This window comes from Chionomys nivalis, chromosome 18 (assembly GCF_950005125.1).
Source record: "Chionomys nivalis chromosome 18, mChiNiv1.1, whole genome shotgun sequence".
NCBI classification, from domain to species: Eukaryota; Metazoa; Chordata; class Mammalia; order Rodentia; family Cricetidae; genus Chionomys; species Chionomys nivalis.
This window is the reverse complement of record NC_080103.1, coordinates 22,393,069-22,418,967: the sequence shown is the minus strand read 5'-3', so window position 1 is coordinate 22,418,967 and position 25,899 is coordinate 22,393,069. Positions and strand designations below refer to the sequence as shown.

At 53.3% G+C, this 25,899-nt stretch overlaps 3 protein-coding genes across 7 annotated transcripts; 2 read left to right on the top strand and 1 right to left on the bottom strand.

Annotated features, from left to right (window-relative positions):
* Positions 1 to 1,388: 1,388 nt before the first annotated feature.
* Atxn7l2 (ataxin 7 like 2) lies at positions 1,389 to 9,947 on the top strand. Of its 3 annotated transcripts, XM_057793289.1 has the most exons (12): positions 1,457 to 1,550; positions 2,808 to 2,986; positions 3,425 to 3,490; positions 3,873 to 3,977; positions 4,343 to 4,553; positions 4,839 to 5,125; positions 5,676 to 5,758; positions 6,082 to 6,332; positions 7,073 to 7,271; positions 7,379 to 7,500; positions 7,964 to 8,759; positions 9,650 to 9,947. In XM_057793289.1, the coding sequence occupies exons 3-12, from the start codon at positions 3,454 to 3,456 to the stop codon at positions 9,662 to 9,664; spliced, it is 2,106 nt and encodes a 701-aa protein (XP_057649272.1). In that variant the 5' UTR covers positions 1,457 to 1,550; positions 2,808 to 2,986; positions 3,425 to 3,453; the 3' UTR covers positions 9,665 to 9,947. The 3 variants fall into 3 exon arrangements, with proteins under 3 accessions (XP_057649271.1, XP_057649272.1, XP_057649270.1); XM_057793288.1 differs by lacking the exon at positions 2,808 to 2,986 and having other exon boundaries at positions 1,389 to 1,550; XM_057793287.1 differs by lacking the exons at positions 1,457 to 1,550; positions 2,808 to 2,986 and having other exon boundaries at positions 3,065 to 3,490; positions 9,650 to 9,893.
* Positions 9,948 to 10,029: 82 nt separating this feature from the next.
* Positions 10,030 to 16,219, top strand: LOC130889508 (probable transmembrane reductase CYB561D1). Of its 3 annotated transcripts, none has more exons than XM_057793290.1 (3): positions 10,030 to 11,419; positions 11,852 to 11,889; positions 12,249 to 16,219. In XM_057793290.1, exons 1-3 carry the CDS (start codon positions 11,272 to 11,274, stop codon positions 12,750 to 12,752), a joined length of 690 nt encoding a protein of 229 aa, XP_057649273.1. In that variant the 5' UTR covers positions 10,030 to 11,271; the 3' UTR covers positions 12,753 to 16,219. The 3 variants fall into 3 exon arrangements, with proteins under 3 accessions (XP_057649273.1, XP_057649274.1, XP_057649275.1); XM_057793291.1 differs by having other exon boundaries at positions 10,574 to 11,286; XM_057793292.1 differs by lacking the exon at positions 10,030 to 11,419 and adding an exon at positions 11,630 to 11,733.
* Positions 16,220 to 16,843: 624 nt separating this feature from the next.
* Positions 16,844 to 25,680, bottom strand: Amigo1 (adhesion molecule with Ig like domain 1). The gene is made up of 2 exons (XM_057793570.1): positions 25,380 to 25,680; positions 16,844 to 24,954 (listed from the first exon to the last, which is right to left on the bottom strand). The coding sequence occupies exon 2, from the start codon at positions 24,853 to 24,855 to the stop codon at positions 23,374 to 23,376; it is 1,482 nt and encodes a 493-aa protein (XP_057649553.1). The 5' UTR covers positions 24,856 to 24,954; positions 25,380 to 25,680; the 3' UTR covers positions 16,844 to 23,373.
* Positions 25,681 to 25,899: the final 219 nt, after the last annotated feature.

The following is a 25,899-nucleotide window of genomic DNA, read 5'->3' as shown; positions in this document are numbered from 1 at the left end:
TCTACTATGAGGTTCACACGGCACAAGCTTGCACCTCCATCTCCCTCAGATAGACAGCCGAGTGCTACATTTACATTCCCTAGAGAAATGTGCTTGGACACAGTTTTACATTTAATCTCATCAGATTCCTGGGTCTCTGAAGGATCACCTATGGGTGAGCCTTTGCTTTACAACTTCTGCCCTCAGATATTATTCTTTATAGAGTTAACTGTTCTTCTACGGAAAGCAGAAAGTCTGTGATCTTAAAGTCACAGACCTGGACTTATTTGCTTCCAAACTTGCAAAATAAGTCAAAGAAAATTTAGGAAAGGGGATGCAATATGGCGTGAGGTGTGAGGTATTGAAAGAAAAAAGAGGATTGATATTTTATTTCCAATGAGAATGGGGAAGGATGTGGAGGCAGACTTTCGTCTTATGTGAGGGAAGAAATATTATCAGCTGAGAAGGTGGGTGATTAAAGTACTTTATGGGTCTTAGAAAAAAAAAGACTTGATGAAAACCCTCCCTATGCCAAGGCTTCAGTAACAGCTTTTCCAGCGGTGAAAAATATTCATTAAAAAAAGAAGCCGAAATGATGGATGGAATCAGGGTTCAGTCAGGATTTGGGAAGAGGTGATGCAGGTTATTGATCAGAGTTCCCAGGAGGAGAGAGATGATCAGCAGAGACACTGCAAACACCAGAAGCCTCGGGGCCATCCCAGTTCCGGGGCTGGTTCTGGCTCCGAGATAGCCTTCTGTCATACTGACAGGTGATCTTGGCAAGCTCAGCCAGGTCCTCCCAAACCCAGACAACAGCATTCCAACCCTCCGTTCTGCATCAAGTCAGCGTGGGTTTCCCACAGAGGAACAGCACTGGAGCTGCGGCCCTCCCCCCATTCCAACCCCTGTGTCCTTCAGCACGTCCTGCAGACTCCCTCCCCTTGCCCTTCCGATTCACTGCGCCCACCTCCCTGCACCTACCCCATTCGATCTACAGGGGAGCAGAGTCGCTTCGTGGCCGCCAGCCCAGGAAGGGGCGCCAGCCAGCTGGCGGATGCACGGCTTTAGAGGGGTATCTCGGGCAGAGAGAGGTTTAGGGTGTGCGTAGTAAGCTTGGGAGAGTGAACTAGTGGCGCAAAGAACGTGTACAGAGGGGTTGGAAGAGGTATCCCGAGGTTCTGATCTCTCCGTCCCTGCGCGCGCGATTGTGCATTTTGGAAGGAATCCCTCGGCTAGCTCCGTAGGCATCCCCACCCCTCCGCAACTACACTTCCCAGAAAGCTATGCGGGAGTGAGGAGGTGGTGGCAGGAGACCCGAACTGCGCTTGCGCAAAGAGTGAACTGGCAAGGTAGGGGGAGAGGGAGGCGTGCCCCCGGTCGGGGAAGGGTGGGGGAGGGGGCCGCGCGGCGGCGGCGCCGGGGCGGGCGCGCGTCCGCGGCGGTGATGGCGGTGCGTGAACGCGCGGTGGCAGCAATGGCCGCTCTGGAGCGGCGAGTGCCGAGTCTCGATGACTTCGCGGGACAGAGCTGGAGCTCGTGGGTGGAACGGGCCGACCTGCATGCGGCAGATGGTGAGTGCAGCCACACTAGAGTCCGGGGACCCCATCACTACCTCCCCTCCCCCCCTTAGGGCCCCCTCCAGCTGAGGGGAGCCGCCGACTAGAGCCGCCGTCCGGCTCCCCGGCCCCCCAAACAAAGGACCCGCCGGGTCCTAGTGCCCGCCTTCTCAGACACCTTCGCGCCTCCGGGTCCTAGCGCCGGCGCATCGCTTGCTGCCCACCCTGCCCACCTCTATCTCTGCGGGTGCACAGTACCTGCCCCCACTTTACGTGCCTTTATCTTTCGTCTTGTGCGCTGGCCTCCAGCTCCCATCCGTCCTGCACCTTCTTTGGCTCTACCCATCTGCAACAGTCCTCTCCACGTGTTTCCCACGCACCCCACTTCTGTGCCCCCCTCCCCACCCCCTTGATCCTTAGCCTTTTGCCCCGCACCTTAGCTTTTTACCACGTTTCCCAGCCTGGTGCAGTATTCGTGAGCCCCCGCCCCCACCCCCCGCTTTAGTTCATCAATCCATCCTCCATCCATCCATCCATCCATCCATCCATCCATCATCCTCCCTACCTCCCTCCAGTTCATCCATCCATGCCTTCAAGCCTCCATCCTTTCCTGGGCCTCTTGCCCTGCCCCTTGGCTCTCTCCCTTGACCCCTATTTTCTGTAGGCCCTTTGAGTGCCTTTGGTGAGCAGGCCTGCAGCCCCTTCTGATCTTTGTCTCCTGGGCCCCAGGGAGCACCTGGCCTCGTGGCCTTTCGGGGTGACAACAAGCATCACACCCCTGAAGAAGTTTGCAAGTGAGAAGAGGTGAAGGAGGAGATGGCTGTAATGACACTTGTTCTCTTTTGAGACAACTGACTTCCAGCTCTGTTCCCTCATTCTCCACACTTGGATTTGAGGGACTTAGAGGAGTAGGAGCTGCCCCTTGTCTTTTGCATGCCTAACCCACTACCAGTCGTGCCTGGGTGTTACGATTGCCAGCAACCATCTCATCCCAGAAAGGGGCAACTCCTTAGTGAGCATTAGAGAGCCAACCTAGAAGGGAGTCCAGGCCACCCTTGGACAGCCCCATGCTAAGTGGGCTAAGATGGGGCCCTTGGCAGGGTCTAGGTGCACTGAGAACCGGAAGTGGAGTCAGACGGATTTGGTGACTCAGAATTGATCCCCCCCCCAAGGGACAGGGAGGGGGCTTAGAGGAGGGGGGGTGAGGAGTGAGGTAGGGGGATGGGGAAAGAGCTGCTTTGCACAGCTAAGATGTTTTTGTCATTAACCCAGAAACTGAGGTACAAGGGCAACCCCTGGACAAAGCCCCCCTAAGAAGGGGAGGGGCTTGCGTAGCTGATCAAGGAGACTTTGAAGATGCCCAAGGGTCCAAAGACAGCAGTTTCTCTACTCTATGGCCATCCTATCAGTGCAGGACCTGAGAAGCTGAGTGTAACTTTGATGATACTATGGTAACTTGGGTGGAGCAAACTGAGTTTATGGGGGTGGGGATCTGGGAGGGTACTTGTCTGGGATGCCACAGAGTAGCAGAAAGGACCCATGTAAGCAGTCTCAAAAAGGGACTCAGGGACGTGTAGAAAAATTTTAGAACCATTTCCCTTTTAAATGGGGAAGCAAGACCCAGAAAAGAGGCATTTACCCAGAGTTGCCCACCTAGTCAGCAGTGGAAGCCTGTACCGTACCTGGGAGTGAAGGGTCTTTATCCTTCTTATGGGGTCGTGTCATCTCAGAGGGGCACATGAAGGAAAAATGGGCACTTGTGAATGACCCATTGTCAGTTTCTCCAGGAACTCTGCTTGTCAGGGAGTGTGGGCTTCATACCACTGGGCTACAGGCTCTGCTGGGTGCAGGGAAGGGGATGGGCCTTCTGAGCTGTGCTTCTCCTCCAGGGGCTGAGCTGGAGGAGAGTAGCAAAAACATGAAGAAGTTGGACGCCATGACCCTTATTAAAGAAGGTGCGAGTCAACACACATCGGATTGGGACTTGGGGAAAACTGGGCCACCTTTTCCCTTTCACTGGGGGAGGTAGCTTGAAGCAGCAAGACTGAGGGGAAGCCTCATTTTGATAGGTGTGAGTCGGCCAGTCAGTTGTCCCGGCTCCAGTGACCTGTTGTTGGAGACCCTAATCATAGGTGGTTGGTGACCACGTACATGAAGTCCCATGCATCTGGGGCCTGGTTAGATGGGCCTGCGGAAGCTGGGAGCGTCCAGCAGAAAAGCCTGTCATGTGTGAGCAGGAAGGCAGGAGTGCCTTCTGAGCGGTGGGGTGAGCGTGCTCGTTGATCTGGAGAAATCCTGAGTCCTTAACCCCAGTGATCAAGGCTTCTATCATTGCAGACATGTCCATCTTCGGGCACTGCCCCGCCCATGACGACTTCTATTTGGTTGTGTGTAACCACTGCAGCCAGGTGGTGAAGCCTCAAGCCTTCCAGAAGCATTGCGGTGAGGGGCGCTCCAGGGAGGTGATAAGGGGATAGGAAGGTGGCACAGGGAACTCTTAGGACAGTGTCAGTTGGGAGGCCATGTGGGGTAAAGGAAAGTGGTGCTGGGGACGGCTTGAGGGTTGTAGGTGTCGGGATTATTCTTTGAACAAGCTTGTAGCATCCAGTAGAATTCAGAGGTTCAAGAAGTTTGCTCTGGAAGTTTGAGTCTTGAAGGCTCATTTTTGAATGGGAAGGAGACAGACGCACAGCCCAAGCTCTAGCAGTTCGGGCTCTGTAAAAGAATTGGCTGACTGATTAGGAGATGGGGGGAAGAGGCAGTCAATACCACTCACTTCAGTTGCTCTCTCCACCTCCTGGTGACAGAAAGAAGACATGGGCCCCTCAGCAAGCTTTATGCCCGGGCCCCACCCCCACCTCCAGCCCCTGCCAGCTCTCAGAAATGCCATGTAGTGAATGGGCAGGGCCCAGCTTGTAGAGCCCCAGGTTCTACCAAAACCTCCTCCAGGGAGAAGGGCCAGGGGTCCCGGAGCCGTGGCCATCAGCCTCCTGAGAAGACCCAGAAGGACAACCTCTGGTAAGAGGCTGGAAACCCCCAGAGACTAGCCCTGACCCTGATCTTGACCCAGGGAAGGTTTGACACTTAGCCCTGGGTTGCAGGATACTGCTCATAGCAAGAAATAGCTAACCCAACTGCAGTTCCTTTCCATATATTCCAGGAAACATGGGCTCCCCATTTTTCCACGCCTCTCTTGGAGCCCACCCAAGTTCCAGAGCTAGGGAGGAGATGGCTCTGGGCTAGAGTCCAGACCCCAGTCCCAGCCTCCCCACCCCCCAGCCCATACCCTCTCTCCACGTGTAGCCTTTTCGTGCCTGTGGTGAATCTGGAGAAGATGTCCAGTCTCCCGAAGCCTGATGGACAAGGAGTCAGGGTGGCTCCACCCTCTGCTTTCCTCAGTCAGCCAGGAGGCCTCCCCAAGGACTCCCCTGGAAAAGTCCCCACGGCCCCCTCTCCTAAAGATCCTCCTGGCAGAGAGAACATCGAGTTAATCCCTGGTGAGGGCTCCAATCACCGGGCCGAAGGCAGTACCCCGGAGAAGGAGCCCAGTGGAGCCAGGCTGCCTCCTAAAACCCACCGAAAGATGGCTCGTGAGTAGTTATAGATATGAACTCAGACGGAGTGGAGACTTCACTGGGCTTCTTTGTTCTTGGGCCAGAAAGGTTTGAGGTCAGGAAGGAGTGGACATGGCTAGATCTGGCCATTACAGCTTGCAGGATACAGAAACCCCATTACCTCCTGCCCTGCTTGTTCCCAGGAGGTTTTGCTGCTCCAGGTGTCTGAGCTAGCCTGAGAGGCCCTGTGCCCAAGTCAGCAAAGTCATTCATTCTCACCTTGGGCTGTTGACCATTCTCTCCTTCCTCACATCCCATAGCTGGTTTTCCTGGCATCTCAGATGCCTGTGGTTGCTTTTGCTTCTTGGTATGGGCTGCCCTGCTTTGGGCTGCTAGTCTTCTAAGAGTGCCTGGGCCAGGGATGGGGCTGAGGTAGTTTATACCCAGCAGGTAGCAAGACCTGAAGGTGAGGCTCTTCAACCTTAGTCCTGCTGTTTCTTGGGCCCTTTGCAGGAAGTGACCAGATTCTTCCTTGGACTGGAAAAAAAAATGGACCTGAGATTCATTAGAACCTCTTTCCCCACAGGTAAAGAGTTTGACCTCAACAGGCAGTGTGGGGTCATAAATCCAGAGACCAAGAAGATCTGTACACGACTACTGACCTGCAAGGTAACCCCATCCCTCTGCATGGTGATGGGGGGGGGGGGGGTCAGCATGACACAGAATCTTGAAGCTCAGTTCAAGGAATGGGGCTAGGCATATACCAGGGAAGGGGAGAAGAGGCTACCCATGGTGGACACAAGGTAGGATCAGTGGATAGGGAGTACCTTCAGATCTCCCTACCCAGCAGAGAGTTTTGACCCCATGAGAGAGTAAAATGGACACACAAACACCCCCACCCATAACACACACACTCTCTCTGGGTCAAAGGCCAATACCCCTCAGTCCTGCTCAGATTACACCTCCCTACCGCTCTCTCTGCCCTGTTCTAGATCCACTCAGTGCACCAACGCAGGGAGGTCCCAGGCAGGACCAAGGACTTTGATGTGCTAGTGGCTGAACTGAAAGCCAACTCTCGCAAAGGAGAATCTCCCAAGGAAAAGAGCCCAGGACGAAAAGAACCCACTCTCGAGCGCCCCTCCCAGGAGCTTCCCTCCGCCATCCAGGGTGCAGCGGTAGCAGCTGCCCCCAGCAGCACCTCTGCTCGTTCTAAGCAGGCCTATCCATACTGTGCACTTCCCAGGTATGTACAGAGTCTTTACCATACCTACTGGGGGGTACTCAGTCCCTAAGGTGTCAGGGAGCCCTGGAGATAGACCCAGGGTGTTCTGGAGGTGTGCTCACTTCCCCTAAGCATGAGAAGGTAACTAGAACCCTACCAGTGGTGTGAGGCAGGTGACTGCCCTTCCGCCCAAGCACACTGCAGCACTCCAGCCTCTGTGAGGTATGCCAGATACAATACCCGGGATATGAACTCCTTTTTTCAGCTACTCCCATCTTGTCATCGGAGCTGAATGGGCCAGGGCCCTGGGTGAAGCAGTGCTACTGGGTAGTCATCCACTGGCCCCTTGTGTGCAGAGCCTGCCTTATAGAAGGAGCCTCAAACGCACCTCCGTCTGCAGCAGGAGGGGTAGACATGGAGCACAGGCCGGGCTCCTAGACAGGCTCACGGGAGAGCGTGATAAGGAGGAGGGTTGAGGGAGTTGACTAGGCTGAGCGGTGCTGGGAAGATTTTGCTGAGGAAGCAGGTCTGAAGCAGATTTTCTCCCTGAAGATGCAAGGCCGAGGAAGGGGCTGGGAAGAGAATCCCTTGGAAGCTGTGGCCCTTGGTTCTGTCTCTCACTTAGTGAGCTATTTTGTACTTTCCTGTCCCTTCCCAAGCCCTTCCTCTTCCTCTGAGTGCCCTGACTATTTGAGTGTGGACACCCCCCACTCTGATCCTGCATCATTCACATCATCCTTGTGTCCCTTTGGCCCTTCCAGGTCCCAGGCCTCCTCTGAGAGTGAGGTGGATGATGAAGGTCCCTGTGGTGGTGATGGGGATCCAGGCCTGTTCCCTTTCCCTCTGCCCCGGGGTGGGGCCCAGGTCTCCAGCGAGGAGAGTGAGGAAGAGGGGACATCTGATGACCTCCACCTTCCCCCAGACTGCCATTATGCAACCCGGCCCCCTAGGCCACAGGCGGTAAGGACACAGGACAGGGAGCTGGGATGGAGGATGGCTGAGTCTTGTAGGCAGATGCCTTCCTGTATCTCAGGTTCTACCAACCATGTTCTTTCGTCTGCCTCCAGTTTTGCACATTTGGGAGCCGGCTGGTGAGCCCAGGATGCTATGTGTTTAGCCGCCGGCTAGACCGGTTCTGCTCGGCACTCAGCTCCATGCTGGAACGGCATCTCAGCTCACACATGTGGAAGTGAGTTTCGTGGACTCAGAGCTTAACTTCTCAGGCTTGAGTATCTATCCTTGGGCTTCAGAAGCCCCAGTCTGCTGTGCTTTGGCTGATTGCTAAGAACCCAAATTGGGTGTGGCATGACCGGGTGAGACTTGGTAGCCTGGAGGAGGGCATAGGTGGGTGGTCAGGGTCAATCTAGAGTCTTACCCATTACTTCCAGTACCTTTTAGTAATGTGGCCTGGGGAAATGCTCAAACTGAGACCAAAAATGAGATTGTTAATGGGTCAGCCTGTTAGTTCATATGCCTTGTACTGATAGGTCATTCCTTCTCTTGTGCCTTCCTCGGCTCTTAGTTCCAGTGTTTCCCAGCAGGGGGCAGCAGCTTTGGGGCTTTGTGGCCATCTGAAGGTGCAGAGACTGGTGTACATTAGGGAGGCCCTGGAGTTTGCTCAGTATCACAGCGAAGCTCTCTCTTTGCTGCAGGAAGATCCCACCAGCGGCTGAACCTCCATCCCATCTTGTCAGTCCCTCCTTAGCTGATCCCCTGAGTCCATCCTCTATGGGCAGCTGCCCCCGACTCCCAGGCCCATCCCCCCGACCTGCCTGCCCAGCCTCCATACCCCCCATGAAGGACAGCCTTGTCCCTAGCTACCCTGCAGGCTCCCCCAGTGTAGCAGCTGCCTGCAGCCAGGCAGAGTGCATGGGCGGTAGCCAGGCTATTACCTCACCACTGCCTGCCAATACTCCATCTCCGTCCTTCAGCAAGCTGCCACCTTCCAAGGCCAGCAAGTCGTCCAAAAGCAAGGAAGGGGTGGAGATGGAGGCCCCTTCTCGAAAGCGGAAGTTATCCCCTGGCCCTACCACTTTCAAACGGACCTGCATCCTGGAGCCTGCTGGAAAAGGCAAACCCTCTGGCTGTCGGGGTCTCTCAGCCAAGACTAAAACAACCCTGAGCATGGGGCTTAATGGAACAGTGGGGCCAAGAGTGAAGAGAGCAGGTCCCCTGGACTGTCGGGGTTCCCCTCACTCATCCCCCATACCAGTCAAGGCTTCTCAAATAGAGAACCGGGGAGCAGCTGGACACCCAGCTAAGGTCCTGCCAACCAACTGCCTCTCCGAGGAGGAGGTAGCCAAGAAGCGGAAAAACCTGGCCACTTACTGCCGGCCAGTCAAGGCCAAGCACTGTCAGGCGGGTGTCCCTCCTGATGGGACCTGCTCTGTTCGTCGTAAGAAACCAGGTCCAGCCCTGCCCTTTGAGGAGAAGTGCTCTACACTGAAGGTACCAGTCCAGCTTCCTGAAGGACATGGGCAGAGAGGGGTCAGGAGGGCTGAGGCTGGGGAACACAGTAGGTACGTGACTTGGAGAGGGTGCTAAGATGACTCCAGAAAGGGGAATAAAGGGGAAACTGAGAACTCCTGGGCCATCTACGCTAGGGAGAGGTCGGTTAGCTGTTTCCAAGGTGACCCCAGCTTCTGCCTGAGGGACCTTTGCTCTGCCCAGCCTCCCGCTTTGGGCTTAGGACATGCTGTCCCATCCCACCTTTACTTGTGCTTTAGTCCAAGGACCATTTCTTCTTGAGCTGTGACCCTCCCTCCAGGACTTGGAGCTACTTCTCCTAAAGGGGGAGGGAGTCTGGGTCCCAGCATCCTGAGTAGCTGATGGGTGGGCTGCTGTAGTTTGGTTCTTCCTCTGGCAATAGGACATCAGAAAGCAAGTACTCAATTTAAGGTCCACAGAGTCATTTCAGATCATAGTAGATTCTCCAGGTTTCTAGTAAAGCTTGCAGTTAGGTTTATTTACCTTTCCTGTTGGAGGGTGATTTCATCTATCCCTGTGATCTCTGTAAGGAAGGATTCCTGGGAGGTGAGACTTAATCCTAGGCTCTTGATTGAGGCATGGATTAGGTGCATGCTCGCTGTCCTGGCACCTATGAGGGAAATCTGATAGTTGGTAAAGGACCTGCCTCTGTGTGTACAGGTGTGTGTATGTGTGTTCTCCAGGTTCACGACCCAGTCTGCCTCTGTTAGGCTGGCATTCTTTTTCCCCTTGCTTAGTCGTATTTATCAGGCCAGCAGAAGGAATTCAAGAGTTAGCCCAGATGTTTACAGGGAAGGATACTAGGTAGGCCCCTACCCTGACCCTGTCTCTTACCTCTTGTCTTCCTGCAGTCAAAAGCCCATTAACGAGAAAGTGCCTGCCCACTGCAACGGAGCCGCCAGCACCTCCTCCCCTCCAGATCCGGGCCCCAGGCTGCTGCCGCTTTTTATAACTTTATATTATTTTTTTTAAGAAAAAAAAAACTCTTTAAAATACCTCAAGACTGTCTCCCTGTTCTGTTGCTGCTAAGAAAATATAAAAACAGAAACATAGAAAAGGATGAAAAATGATGTAGCTGAACGAGTGTCTTTACTCTCCCCAGCCCCGTCCCGAGAGGCTGAGACGATAAGCAGTACACACTCGTGCACACACACGCACACACACACACACACACAGGGCACGCAACCTGGAGCTGGTGTTAGTAGGCATCTCCTTCCAGAGAGGATGAGAAGGCATATGGCCCTGAATGAGCAAGGCATCCCAGAGAGACAACTCTGGCTCCTCTGGGAAAGGAAACGAGGAAGGGAGGGAAGTCACACTTTTGACGCTGCCCTGGAGTTTTTGTCCTGAGGATTTGTGGGAGTTAGTTTACAGCCCTTTTCTGATTCTCTAGCAACTCGGTTTCCATCCCTCTACAGATTATTTCCCTCGTCTCTTCGAGATTATTTCCTCGGTCTCTTCAGCTCTTGCCCTTCCCACTTCTAAATGCAGCCTTAGTTTGTCAACCATGTTGAGGTTGAACTTGGTGATAACTGCTCTAGAAGTCCTGGCCCAATTTTTTTTTAAAAAAAAATTTCTCTAATTATGTGTGTGTGGGTATGTGCATGTGATGTCTGTAGAGGCCAGAAGTGTGGGATCCCCCAAGCTAGTTCCAGTAAGCTGTGAACCCCGGGACCTGGGTGTTCGGGTCCTGTACTAGTTCTTAACCACTGAGCCATCTCCCCAGCCCCTGCCTCCTGAAGAACGGTATAAAGCTTCTCTCGGATAAGCTGGGCCATACCTTTTTGGAGGTAATAGTGTTATAGAACTTGAGGTTGTGGGGGGCCCTAGTTCCTCTGGATCACCCGCTCCTCAAGGCTGCATAGCTGGTGTGGAGGTGACAAAAACTGAAAGAGCCCCAGGTCTTTGGAATATCTCATGGGGACAACTACTCCTGTAAATAGGGATGAGACTACGTCTTTCGGTTCTCATTTTTTAATTCACCAGGTTTGGGTCACTATGTTTTGGCTTTTTCTTTTCGTTTATGTTTGGGCAGGGAGGAATCTCGTACCTGAACAAGCTAGAAATGTCTACAGAGTGAGCAGCCAGGGGAATCCAGTACTTCTGGAAAGCTGCTCAAAACACTGGGTCACGCTCTTGGGTCAGCAAACCAAGTGTGTGATTTGGAGTTTAGCTGCTATCAGTTGCTACGGATGTAATTTTCACCGGCTGCTTGAGATACCCTTGTAGATACAAAAGTAGAAATGAAGGTGGGTTGGGAGCTCGGTTAGGTCAATGGAGGTTTCCGGGAGCCGCCCTTTGGGGCCCGAAGCGCTTCCCCCCCAGTCTGCAGAGGGCGCTGTAGGCGCCTCCGCCACACGGCCCCGAAGCCTCCCCAGGGAGGAGCCTCTCCTGTAGCCGCCGCCGCCTCCGCGATCGAAAACCCGGAAGAAGCCTCTGATTGCTGGACTGTACCGGCCGGCTTGGCATTGCCATGCAGCTCGAGGAGGTAGGTCTGGTTCCCGCTCCAGCGAGGGAGCCGAGACTGACCCGCTGGCTGCGGAGAGGCAGTGGGATCTTGGCGCACCTGATAGCTTTGGGCTTCACCATCTTTCTGACTGTGCTGTCCCGGCCAGGAACCAGTGAGTGTGCGGGGAGGGGCGGGGCTATGAAAGGGGGCGGAGCCTAGGTGCTGGAGGGGCTGCTTTGGGCGCGCTCCGATACGAGAAACCTAGACCCTCAGCTGAGGAGGGGCGGGTCGAGGAGTGGTTGTAAAGGCGTAGTGGGTGGGTCCCCGGAAATCCTGGGAGGGTGGGACTTGAAAAGACAGAACTGACACTTCCTTAGAATGAGGTCCCTTATGGAAAGGCGCGAGGAGGGTCTCTGGCAGACTAAGGTCTACTCTAGGACTGGGCTGGCAGCAGATGCAGAACCCCTTGGCTGCTACCCCTTTGCGGTGAGTTCCCGATTCTTGCTTAGGCTTGAGACGGCATGCTGACCTTTCCCTTGTGGCCAGATTTTTGCAATATCAGTGATGTCCAGCTGTCAGCCTGTTCTCTTTGATTCTTACTTAGGTCTTTTCTCCTGGCACCCTGTGTTCATGGCCTTGGCGGTGAGTTTGAATATACTTACCTTAACCCTTGGGGAAGCATTCAGTTTTTCAGCCTTTCTAAAGATCAGAGAGATAGGGTCAAAGCAGGCTTCATCTTTCCCTGAAACCTATAGGACTGGGAAAAATGTAGTAAACTATCAGCGGCTTGAGGTTGGGGAGGGGCTATTTCTCCTCGAGGGTCTGAAAGGAAGAAGTGAGAGGGATGTTATCAAGGTCTTGCCGTTCTGTGGTCCAGAAATGGCGTGTGTGAGGCAGGAAGTCCCTTTAAGCTCCCATGTTTTTCTGGATGTGGGATAAGACCTCCTTTTTCTCGGGCCGATGCAGACCAGAGGTTCACTGACCTTCTCCTGTGTTTACAGTTCTGTCTCTGCATGGCTGAAGCTATCCTTCTCCTTTCACCTGAGCACTCCCCGTTCTTCTTCTGCTCTCGAAAGACCCGGATTCGACTCCACTGGGCAGGGCAGACCATGGCCATCCTCTGCGCTATCCTGGGTTTGGGCTTTATCATCTCCAGCAAGATCCGCAGCGAGCTGTCCCATATGGTGTCCTGGCACAGCTGGATAGGAGTTCTGACACTCGTGGCCACTGCGGGACAGGCACTGTGTGGGCTCGGCCTCCTCTGTCCGCGGGCAGCCCGGGTCTCAAGGGTGGCTCGTCTCAAGCTCTACCATCTGACATGCGGCCTGGTCGTCTACCTGATGGCTACAGTAACAGTGCTCTTGGGCATGTACTCAGTGTGGTTCCAGGCCCAGATTAAAGGTGCAGCCTGGTACCTGTGCCTGGCACTACCGGTATACCCGGCCCTGGTGATCATGCACCAGATCTCCAGCTCCTACTTGCCAAGGAAGAAAGTGGAAATGTGAATGCCTCCAAACTCTGAGCCTAGGCGGGATTCTTGGACTTCAGCAGTTCCTTGGCACACCTCAGAGGCAGACGATGTTTTGCACTGTGTGGTTGAGCCATAGGGTGCAGAAACCCTAGCTGCTACTGCTGAGGGATGATCTGGTGGGCTCCAAAGGGGGAAATGTACTACTAGGTGCAAGTGGAAGGTTCTGGAGAACCTGAAGCCTCACCTTGATGGGACACAAAAGTATTAGGTGGTGGTGCTGATGGTGACGGTGGTGACTATTTGCTGTGTGCCTGATGAAGAGTTGAGTTCCTGTTGGTTATGAATGACAGCCACAGGCAGATATCGGGGTCCCTTTGAAAAGGCGGTACTGTGGAGAGCCCGTGGTCTCTTTGGCTGTGCTATACAGTCACCCTTAGACAAGCTCCGTATCTCAGGACCTCAGTTTCCGCATCCTTTAACATTCAGTGTCCGGCAGATTGATGTCACTGAATACCCCCTTAGCTCTGGACCATGTGAACAGCTCAGGATGTAATTCTTTCCTCCATTCTTCCTTCCCTCCCCTGGAAGGACATCTCTATGCCTGTACCCTTCAGAAGTCTGTGCTGGCTCCACTCCTGAACCAAGGAACAAGGGCCACGAATTATGGAAAGAAGGGACTGAGGTGAGGGGCCCCTAGATAATAAGATAGTAAAGGCACTAAAGTCACTTTAAAATTCTTTGGAGGAACCAAGCCCTGGACTCTTGGCCTCCTTAGCTCAGCTAAGAACTTCCTTCAGGCTACCTCTGGGTCTAGATTGTAGAGTCTGGGCATTCTCTGAACATCCATTCTCAGGGCATCTGACACTTTGCCCATAAGACTTAGAGTATTTACTTAGCACATTGCGCAGGGAACTATTCTTAGGCTTTCGGAACAAAATAAAAATCAGGGAGTGGGACCCTCTTGATTCAAGGAACACAGTGTCTCCCTGGTTGTCCTTCCCTTCTTGTCATTGCCAGCCCCTTGGCTTAAGAGTGGGATGATTTTGGTACCAACTGGGCTCTCTTCCCTGCCAAGATACCTCCTTGGTCCAGCTGAGTTCCTCAGAGCATCCTTAGCAGTGAGGGCTGGATGTCAAACCGCTTAGCTGTGGTGTGGGTCAGTCCAGAAGACAAACCCTTTATAGATCCTAATAAGGAGTAGATTGCTGAGCCAGGAAATGTCCTCGCCCAGCTTTCTCCCTGGGAGGCAGAGCCCATCAGAAACTATGGGAGGCCTGCAGTATAGGGGCTTGAGCACAGACAAAGGAGACGTATCTGTTCTATGTCTCGGATCCTCTGAAGATTTAAGGCCTCTTCTCCAGGTAGCTCAGAAATTAGGCGGGTGGGATTCAATAGTATGGGGATGGAGACCATAGGGCTGAAGTGGCCTCTTAGTGGCCCTCACTGTGCTTTTCCTCAGGGAGATAGCATCTCTCATAAGCTGTCTAAATACAGCTTACTGAACAGAGGCTCCTGCAGCGCAGAAGGAAACCATTCTTGTCTTTTTCAACGCCCGCTCTCCCTCTCAAGCTATCCAGTGTGCTGTGAGCTTGGAAGGAATGGTTACTGGGCCACATGAAAGAGGGTAGGGCTCTGTCTCCTTCCCATATCAAGGCTCGTGCTGGGGGCTCCCCAGGGTGGGCCAGGTAAGATTCAGCAGCTCGTTCTCAGAGAGAGGCGATGCCGGAAAGCCTGAGCCTGCCTGAGGTGTTGCCTCCTCCCAGGTGGTGCGGGGGCTGGTGGGCGGGCGGGCAGGCGTGCTGACAGCCGGCAGTTTGCGTGGGCTGTGCCATCTGATGTCTATTCCCAGCCCCAGGAGGAAGGGGAGTCATTTATATTCTGCAGGAAGAAGGGACCCAGCTGTCGCTTCCTCTGACCAGTGGGCCTGGAGGGCATCGGTGCAGAGCAGAGAGGAGGGCACAGGTAGCAGTGGCCTCCTGCTTAGGGATCTGACCGCAGTATAGGGAGCAGGTCACCAGGATGAGCCCTTCTTGCTGGTAGGCCAGATTTGGGTGGGGGGCGGGAATTCCCTCCCCTCCTATCTTCCCACTTCTCCATCACCACCTGCCCTCACATCCTGGGGCAGCAGCTGGATAACCATTAGACCTCAGTGCCAGGGGCCAGGGTACTCTTCCTCCAGCTGGGATCTGTGGCTCCGGCTGCATATGCCTGCTGGCTGTGTGCTCCCTCTTCCCACTGACTGCCCCTTCCTCTTTGTATCTTCCAGTGTCTGGATACTACCTGGGCTTCTTGGCAGAGACCATGGGGGGGGGGGGTGGAGGACACATGACTGTCCTTTTCCAGTGTTCCTTGACTAGGGGAAGCTGCTAGCAGTCGGCCTGTTTTGGTTTTGAAAGTGGGGTGGGGGGATGATACTCAGGATGCTCAAGATTTAAAAGTCACCCATCATTTGTACAAATTTCCATATCATGCTAAGTCCTGATTCCATATTTGATTGTGTTCCAAGCTTGATTATACTCAGATTCAACCTTGAGGGCATTAGAAAGATAGTTTTGTATTAAATCCAAATGGTAACAGGCATACTGTTCAGGTTTGGAGCCTTCTCAGAAGCCCCTTTGTTCCTGTATCCTCCTTTGGAGTCCCATTGGGGCTGGGGGCGGCAGTGAATGAATGACAGGAGTTCAGCCTCCGAGAACTCCTGCTTCCTTCTCTGGCTGGCATCCCCATGCAAGCCAGGCTGCTATCACTCGCCAGCCTGTGCTTGCTCTCCCCCTCCCAAGGCAGGCCACCTTTCCTCCGTGACATTGGCCTGCCCTGTCTCATTGTCCCCACCTTTCCACCCCCATGCGTGGCTGCCATGGGTCTTGTTTTTCAAACCTCACTGTGGGAGATCCAGGCATTCCCCCTGAGCCAGCTGGCTGCTGTGCCAAGGCCTGTTCAGAGTTAATAATAATCATTAGTTGAATGGTGCTGGGGCCTTTCAGCTCCAGATCTCTAAGCACTTGCAGGCTGAGTCAGCCAGCCTTCACCTTTCCCCCTCTTCCTGGGTTTTGGAGTGTAACAGCATGGGAAGGCGCTGTGGGAGAGGGAATTGGGATTCTTGCTGCCTGACCATGCCTGAGGATTTTCTCTGAGAGTAAGCAGTGAGCCAGGGCACACAGAGAAGGCAGAATGCTCATCTGAGACTACCATGGCTGTGGAAGCTGATGACCCCAGACCTCTAGAACTTTGGTGTACTTACCTTGACCTCTGTGGGACACTCCACCTGAATACCCTTAAGCAAGTTCAGAGCACAAGGAAGTCTCTGGGTTAGTACCCACCCCCAAGACCCTTGTCTGTGACTGGCACAGAGAACCTGTGTGTCGTGAATGGAAAGGTGTGCCAGCCCGGATACTGGCAAGGTTGCTGTGTGAGTGTCTCAGCTCCTGACACTGGGTGGCACAGGCAGACTGTTTGCTTCTCATCCTACCTCACAGGGATGTTGTGAGGGCTAGACAAGGGAACAAGGTTCAAAACATTAAACAAATGGAAAGCAGATGGGTTGTTCTGTCCTTTTCTCTCCCTGAGCCTGGCTTTATGCCTCCTAACGAGGCAATAAATTGTGGGAGATGATGCTCAGGGGGACCCAAACCTCGGGGGCTCTGGGGGCCATGTAACAGTCACGTTTCTTACTTTTGGATACAAGGTCATCTACTATCTCTCCCTGCGAGGGGGGCCACCACGATCATGGTTATTGAGGTTTGTCTTACATAGTGCTTACCCAGTGTGGTCAAGCCACAGGGCTGATGGCAGATCTGTGTCCCTACAGCTTCCTCCAGGTCTAATCGGAAGGGTAAGGTCTCAGCCCAGGGCTTTGGCTGTAACTTATCTAAATCACTCCTTCCTAACTCTGCCCTTCTAAAGAAAGAGTAGGGCACAGAGAAAGGGAGGACCAATAGTAGTGATCACTACAGTCAGACATAGTGGTGCACACCTTTAATCCCAGCACTCAGGAGGCAGAGGCAGGCAGATCTCTATGAGTTCAAGACCAGCCTGGACTACGAAGTGAGTTCCAGGACAGCCAGGGCTAAACAAAGAAACCCTGTCTCAAAAAACAAACAAACAACAACAAAAAATAGTGACCACTGCACAGTACCCTGCCGGTTTCCCCTCTGTAGCCTCAGGCTGATGTGGGTTCCCCTCTGTATGCTGTTAGTTGACGCAGTTTCTGTGTGGTTATTCCGGGAGTCTGGGCAGCGGGGAAATGAACAAGCAGTGTCCTACAGCATCAGGCCTATGCTCTAAGGACTGGGGATGTGGTACTGTGAGGCACATGTCTTCTGGCTTTCAGGGGTCCACAGCTTAAGGTTCCCTTTCCTGTCTTAGGCTCTTGGAGTAAGACCATAGTCTCCTCTCCTGAAAATGCTTTGCTGGAATTATCACACAAGCACTCATACACACGTGCGCATATGCACACACACATACACACACAATGCACACACGAAGCAGTTCTATGTAAACTTTCAGTTAAGAGGAAGGACACTTCCCATTCCATTTGTCTGAGGGCAAGCAGCATTTGGCCCAGAGTAGAGGAAGGCAAGTAGAACCAACAGTAGCACGCAGGCTTGAACATTTGTCTTTTTTATCTTAATTGTTTTTCTACCCTGGGATCCAGGAATGAAACACTAGTCTAGCCTTAGCCATTCTTGCCAAAATGGCACAAAGAAGCTCAAGGTGGGAGGTCAGGGCCCCCCAGAACTGCCCTGGAGGGAGGGTTGGAAGTGGATTGGCAGCACTGGTCAGGGCTCACACAAATAAATGAACTCTGATGAGACCGCCTTATCCCAGAAAGCTTGCTAGTCACAGATGTGCTCAGAGAACAGCCGTCCATTATTAATCAGCCAGCAACCGTCAGAATTTCCCAACGAGGCTTTTGGTCCATCTTGAAGCAGATGAAGGACCATTTCAGGCTAGTCTATGGTATCTGGGGGTTGGTTTTGTGTCGCTGGTGACAGGAGTGGCTGCTGGCACCCTGTCTTTGGAATAGGTTCTCAGTTATCTAGCAGTGTGGCCTTGGAGTGATGCTGAGACCCACACCTAAGGTAAACCAAACCAAGTGAGGGAGCCGTGGGCCTGAGGGGAAAGAAGTGCACAGCACTGCCTGGCTCCAGTCCCCTCTTGCCCCGGTGCACATCACCTTATCTATGCCAGTGCCCACGTCGCCTAGCAGGACTGTGTCTCCTGGATCACTGAAGGATGGCGCTCAGGCCATAGTCCTGTGTCCTCTGTGCTCCAGGGACAGTAATCAGGCTGGCACACACCGGAAGGGAAGGCCTCAGGACACTTCTAAGGATCTTGGCCATTTGATATCTTCTGCCCGTCAGTGTCTGAGCCTGATGAAAGGGCCTGACTGACAGTTTTAGCCTTCTCTTTCAAAGCCCTGGGAGAGGAAGCAGCAAGCACAGACTCCCTGGGGCCTGACCAAAAAAGCCAACTGTCCTTACTGCAGGGCCTGAGCTTTTTTTGCCATGTGGGTGGGGAAAGTACAGCATCACCATTGGTTGCCTAGGAGACAAGATAAGTGGTACAAATACAGAAAGGGGAGGAGTTGAAAGACTAGGCTAGCCCATGTACTGGACTCTCATTCCGGCCCATCAGTCTTCTCTGTTCCCCCTGAAGTGCTGTCTGAGGGGATGAGGCAAAGTCTTGCAAGACCCGACAAACTGCATATCCTAACCACGATCCAGAGAGCTTGGAGCTTAGCAGTGGGATGAGCAGAAAAAGCAGAAGAGATACAGGTTTGGAAGGCGAGAGAGCTCAGAAAACGTAAGGGGATAAGGAGAACGCAGTCAGTCTTCCCAGCCTGCTCTCGACCAGCACGGTCCTATCATCCAGGGGCTCAGCCAGAACAAAGGCAACTTTGTAAAACAGAATACACAGAGGTGGACTATGGGAGAGCTCTGACCTCAGCATCTGTATTTCACTTACTGACTTGATGGGACTGGCAGTGTTCCTCCCAAAGTGAGAAAGACAACTTCCCAGACAGAAGAGGGCTGCAGTGGTTCAATTTCATACATAGAAGAGGTTAGGGTGATTATATCTCTTCTCCCTCTCTGGTCTCCCATCCAAGTACAAACCAGGACTGACCCTACTTAGCTTCTAAGATCAGCTGAGATCCAGCACGTGTAGGGTGGTAAGGGCCTAGACCTCACCCTTTTGGGATCTACCAGAAGAGTCCCTTACAGAAGCCCCAAGAGGCCTAGTCAGAGTATAATCCAGTTCAGTTTCTAACAGGGTATGTCTATAAGAAAAAGTAAAAGTTCCATCTTTTCTTTTTCTATTCTGCAGAATACTTACTGCTCGTGAAGCAGTCATTGAGTATTAACATACCCATTAGATGAATATGCTTTTAGCCCAAGATGAAAATATCCTGGTAATAATCAAAATTTTATGAAAGCGAGCTGTTTCCCATCGTTAAAAAAAAAAAAAAAAAGCCACCACCCAACCTGAGCATTTTGCCATTGTACCAATTAGGAAGCTTGATCTGGCCTTTTAAGAGAAGCCTGCAGGGAAGCAACCTCCTCCTTGGGCATTTATCAGCTTCTGCCTTGCAGAATTCTTTTTTGTCTCCTTGGGCATTTAGACAATCGTCATATGTACTAGCCCTAGCCCAGGGTATGTGCACTCTCGCTTGCTCGGGCACTGGGACACCGCTTCTGAGGCTCTCTGACTGTGGGGCAGAACCCCTGCCTGGTTTTTGTGTGGTCTGTAAGACTGGTAACTTTGACTTCTTTTTAACTTGTTGAAACAAATTCAAAAGACGTTAACATTTTAATGCCCACAAGTAAAATTTCACTGGATGTTATATTTTGGCAGCAATTTGAATGAGTACCTGAAAGATTCATGTCCTAGATGCTTGGACCCCAGGGTGGTATAGCCCCGAAAGGTGAAACCTTTACGACAGAGGGTCTAGTGAGATAATTAGGTCACTGGGGGCATCCCCCTTAGAAGACATTACTGTAGTTCATAGGACCCTGGCTGGTTCTTACAAGAGCAAGCTGTTATAAGAAGAGCAAACCAGACCCCTGAATCTCTCTTGCCTCCTGCCTCAGCACGTGATCTCTTCTGCATGCCCTCCCATTACTGTGATGTCATACACCATGAGGCCCTCCTGACATGCACAACAAAGACGACCCCAGATCTTGGGCTTTGATCCTCCAAATTGTAAGCTAAGTACACCTTTTTTCCTCATAAGTCACTCTGTCTTGGGGTTACTCTAACAGATCACTACACTGGGACAGAACCACGGCCGTTCATCTACTTACTGTTTGTGCACATTTGTCTGCTAGAGCCGTGCAGTTGAGGCTTAGTAAATGGTGGAGCCTCTAAAGCACAAAATATTTACTGTCTGGCCTATAAAAAAAAGTCTGCCATTCTCTTGTCTATCTTAACGCTTGGATGACACCTATTTTACATTTAATTTCTAGACGATGCAGACAGCAACACTTAGAAGATTCTCTTTAGATATGTCACGCCCTTTTGAAGTGTGCTGCTCCCGCCCACAGGCTAAGATAAATAAACCATCCACAAACTGCCAGAGCAGAGACTCAAGCCAGGTTTAATGGTCACTGTCTAGTTACAGAGCCTGTCGGCTCCAAGGTTTGCCAGCCTGGTATACACAGTGGGGGAAGAGTCCTAGACAGAGGAGAGAGGAATTACAGAGGCAAGAACACACACAAAACCGGAAAGTTGGCTTTCTCCCCAGATGGGTCTACCCTTTCCTGGCCTCTTCCAGGGGCCCCATACATTCAGTAAAGAAAAAGATCACAGACTGTAGAGCCTTATGACACCGTCTCCAGAGACACCTGCATCTCCTTCCTGGGAGACAAAGTTTGTGGGTGCACGTGGGGTGAAGGTCAGCCTTTCTTGTGTCTACACTTGGTGGCTTTCTTTCCGAGGTTTAATGGGATCATACATGTGGGATACAGATACACATACATACCCCCTACAAGGAGTGAACTGAAACCACAAGAGACCAGTCAGTTAAATGTCCTGGTGGTGTCCAGACATGTCCTCCAGGTGTTTTGACCTAGGGCCCAAGTTAGCCGGTGTAGTAGGGAGAGTTGGGGCTACAGAGTAGGACTTACAAAGACAATGGCTCTCCTGGCCCTCAGGAGCTCAGCTGGAATGCCCCCAAAGGAAAATTTCATTTGACCTCCATCAGAAATAGTTTCACATCCCAGATGGTATCAAGAGAGGAAGCTGCCAAACAAGACATTTTCCCATTTCCTGATGAGTCTGAGATCAGAGGTCTGGTTCTTGGACCTCTGGTGACAAAGTCCCCATTAGTCTTTGGAACACAACCAGACAGCATTCCTCTCCAACCCTTGTCTATCAGGACAGGTAACAAAGGAAGAACAACTCAGAGCTGCTTAGCCATGACCAGCATCCTTTGGGGTCCTTCACTGCTCTGGTTCTAGCTTCCTGTCTCATATATGTGTAGTCTTTAAGGAAGGTGTCTGAAGAGTCTGACGAAAGCTGAGGCCTCCCCACCCCTTCTCCCAAAGGCTTCAACGTGTGGTTCCCCTAACTCTGACCTCTGCAGAGGAGTTATTTAGAGCCATGGAGATATGGGTAAACTTCAGGGTGTTCAGAAATTAAAGGACACTCTTGTGCAGTGGAGAAGCCTGGCATGGTCACCGTCTCTCCTACAGTGCAAGAAACTTGTGCGCGAGAAGTTGTGCACATGGGTGGAGGCCATTCTAGAGGGGGCCACAGACTCACTGTCCTGGTGGAGGTCAAGGTGCTGGTGTGCATGCAGACCTACGAGCATGCAGACCTACGAGCATGCAACTACTTAAGGGGAAATCGCTGCACCTCTCTCTTGACAAAACTAGGTTACTAATAAAGGATGGACAGCAGCCTTGAGATCCCAGGAGCAGATGGGGGACAATGTTTACTTCGGTTTCTCTTCCCCGGTCCTTATAGGCAGCCTGGCAGGCCCTCCTGGCACTAAGCAGCCCACACCATAGGTAAACAACACCTCTTAGAACCTCAAAAGCAGGTCAGGAAACTGGAGGACCTGGACAACTTCCAACTACAGGAAACAAGGGAAAGGAAAGACACTGAAAAAGACCAACGCTGGGCAACACTTTCACCTCTGCCCTGCTCACCCCCCTTCCAAAGCTCTGGGGCTTGCAGGATGGTCAAAGGGTGCTGGGCATAGTCATCTTTGTACCCAAAGCATTTTGCAAGCCTGGATGGAAGCTAAGGCTGGGTTTGTTTTTAAGTCTCTCTCTGACAGCCACAACTGCACTGATCCCCACCCCCACAACTGAGAAGGATGGTTTGGGGGAACTTCCTTTTCAAAGTTTTGTGCCCCTTACACCTCTATTGCAAGACTGGTGTGGAGGGCAGGCCTCTAAGTCACACTCTGTAGCGCCATTCTGGGACAAACACGACTAGGTTCTAACCTGCAGATAATAAAATCCCACACTTCGGCTCTGCAACAGGAGGGAGGCAGCCTTATCGGCAGCGAGACATAAATGCTGGGCCCTGTCTAACTCCAGACCTTGTCTAACTGAGCAGGACCAGACTTTACTGGACTCCTCCCTCTGTGGAGCAGCATAACGTAGAAGGCTCAGAACCCCACCTGAGTTGATTAGAAGGTTGACTGAAGAGAGGGCACGCACAGAAAATCAGGTAGGTCTGGCTGGCTGCTACATCGAAGAGGCTGGTTTTCCTCATCCTGTCAGGGAGAGTGGCCCTTAGGCCACACTGGCAGCAGGTTTCCACAATGCTCTGCCTTCAGCATCCCCTACTGTGGTCCCAACAGACATACACTGGGAGTCACATACTAATCAAAGCTTTCCCCCAGCCAGGAAGTTCGCTTACCTGGAATTTATGTCCTATCTACAAATTTTATGCTATGACAGGAACCCCTTAATTCATTCTGTACCTATCTGTGCCACTTGCCCTGGGACAAGGCGTAGATACCACATTCCATATTGCTGCCATGACTAACAGGCAAGAGGCCAGACTCCTGCAAAAATCCACCTACTCAGGACTCCCAGGGAAAGAGGACGGCTTTCGCGAGGAGTCTCACAGCAGCTTTAGGCGGTGCTATAGATCCAGGCCTCCATCTTTCCCTGACTCATTTTCCAAAGGTTTCCAACCCCCACTAGCTCTGAATGTGACTTCCTGACCAGAGAAGATACCGCAGCATCCCAGCATGGCTCCTGTGGAAGCTCCCCCAACACACACAACTTCACAGGTGTGGGTGGGCAGAGACAGAAAAAAAATTTGTTTTTCAAATGGTTTTCTCTTAAGGAGCTAGGGATGACCTCAAAAAAGTTTAGGGAATCTGCTCTTCCCCTCACCCCTTTCTTCATTCCCATCCGACTCAGACGCGTCCCTCCTCCTCTACCACACTGAGAATAGCCAAGGCTTTGGGTAGGGGTGTGGTGTCTGCCTGAGGATTAATATATCCGTATGTGAAACTCACGGCATCCACACGGTCACTGGGGTCTTGCCTGCTCTTGTGCCCATGACCAATTCCCTGGTGGTCAGGAAGAACCCACTCCCTTGGGCAGCCAGCCCTCTCTTCCATCCCCTCCTATCCCTCAGGGGTAACACGACCTCTCCTGGGGCAGAACCTCCCCACCAACCTATCCTGCTCACACCACAATGGGCGTATCAGAGAAAACTGAGCTGACCGACTCAGGATCTGACATCCTCCGTTGGCCCTTGCCTGTTGCCTCAGGCACCGGCAGAGTGTTGCCAGGCTTGAGTTTGCCATTTTGACCCTGCCCGGGTCCAGCAGGTTCCAGGAAGGCCACCCGCCGGTCAAAACCATCATCTTTGTCCCCACCAGCCATGGGATCATGGTTGGGTGTGGTACTGAGCATGGAAGAACTGAGACTATCCCCTTGATGGCTGGAAGGCTTCTCCACACCCCGGCACCAACAGCGGCAAGGGGTGAGGTACAAGTATATGAGAACCAGAACCACACTGAGGATACAGCCCACCAGGGTGGTATAGGCCGTGTTGAGGGTGTCATGGTGTCCGTGCAAGGTGAAGTTGTACACTTTCAACTCCACGGACAGTGTCTCGTTGAAAGTCTCCCCCATGGCGTAGCAGGTGTACACACCACCATCCTCAGCCTGCACCTTCTCAAAATGAAGGCTGCCATCCTCGGACACGGTCACTGTGCCGTTGGCCCCCTGGTTTAGCACCTGTTCATTGCTTGGCGTCACCCACACTTTGGTCATCCCTTGTTGTTTGGTGTCACACGTGATGGTCAAGGTATCTCCCAGGTGGGCCTCCCAGGCGCTCTCCTTGTACTCGCTGCAGTTGAAGAAATCCAGACTAAAGACATTGTGCAGCTCCTTGGAATACATGCAGTATAGATCCTCCTGGAAGTCAACCACGGAACTCAGCTGCCGGTACTGCCAGTGCGAAAAGAGCTGGTAGAGCTTGCAGTCACACTCCAGGGGGTTGTTGTGCAGGTACAGCCCGTTCTTGACCCACGCTGGCAACTTCTGCAGGTCGGTGAACGGCAGCTTCTTCAGCTTGTTGGAAGACAGATCCAAGAGCATAAGTTTGGGTAATTTGTTTCCATCCTTGATCAGTTCCAGAGGGAAGCGAGTGATCAGGTTCTGGCTCAAGTAGAGTTTCTGCAGCTGGGCCATGTCCTCGAAGGCATACTTGTCCACCACCCCGATGCGGTTGTTGTAGAGCAACAGCACTTCCAGGGCGTGCAGATCGCTGAACAGGAACTCATCCAGCGTGTGAAGATGGTTGGAGGAGAGGTCCAGGTACCGCAGGTTGGGTACCGGGATGAAGGCCTCGGAGGAGATAAAGTTCAGGTGGTTGTGGCTCAGCAGCAGCGAGTGCAGGTTCATCAGACGGGTGGGGGTCCACTCTGCCCGCAGCCGGCTCAAGTTGTTGTGGCTGAGGTCCAGAAGTGCCGTGTAGCTGGGCAGGGACTGGGGTACATTGGGCAGCTGCTGCTTGGAGCAGCTGAGGATGTTGCTGGCGCACAGGCAGTTGGCGGGACAGCTAACCACAGATCGGCCAGCCCTGGCTACCTCAAAGAGGAGCAGGAATAAGGAGAGCAGCAGGAGCCAGAGGCCTCGCAGGTCACGCTGGGGTTGCATAGTGTCCCTGGGGAGAGCGAAGAAGGCCACCGGAAGATCTGGGAGGAAATCACCCCGGCATGTTCTGGTGGAGTATGGAAGGGTCACTTTCACTACAGGCTTGAGAGAAAGAAGATGGGTTTGTAGTCACCAAGGACTCAGGAGGGGTGGACCACCACCCCCACTTTCCCCTCTTACCCCGGCTCCCACCCCCTTGGTCTAACAGAAAGAGGAAGCGATCCCAGGTAGTTCCCAGGCACAGTGCAAGCAGAACGTGGGCTCAAAATACTAGGCATTAGAGGCACTGGCGCAAAGGCCCCGTGGGCTGGGGTCGCGGGTTTAGACTGAGGGTCTGCACAGCGTGTCACCTGCGGCGGTAGTGGTGGGGTGTCACAGGGATTGCACACTCGAGGTTTGGAGGCGGGGTCATTAGGGCCTTTCCCGAGGAGCCCAGGGAAGGTCAACAAGGTACCGGGCTAGGAAGGGCCGAAGGTTTCCCGGGCCTGTGGCGCGGGCTCCCTCCCCAGAACCTCCGGTCACTGCACCTGCTCTGCGAAGATGCGTCTCAGCCCATGGCCAGTCCGGGAGCTCCGTCGCGGCCTCCCCCGTCCGCGCCTCCCCGGCCGGCCTGTCACGGCGCCCGGCGTACGCAGGGGCCCGCGCCCGGCGACATCGCCTGCGTTGAGGAACTTGCTGGGTTCCGCGCTGTCCACCCGCGCCGCCGCCTCGCCTCGACCGCCGCGCCCGTCCGCCCGAGCCCACGCACGACTGCCGCCTCCGGACCCACCGGCCAGGCGTGGAGCAGTGCGGCGAGCGGGAGACGCCGCGATCCCAGCCGAGGGAGCAGCGTGGGGGCAGCGAGCACCGCGCGCGCGCCCGTCGCCGCCGCCAGAGCCTTGGGGCGCGTGCGCGCGCCGGGGGCGGGGCGCACGTGCGTGTGTTTGTCTCCGGCTCCCGGCGGACACGCGGGCCTCTGGCTCAGGGGTCACTTCCTCTGCGAATCTGTGCTGGGCACAGAGCTAACAACCGAGGCTCCTTAAGCACCTCTCCTCTCTTGTTCCCCTT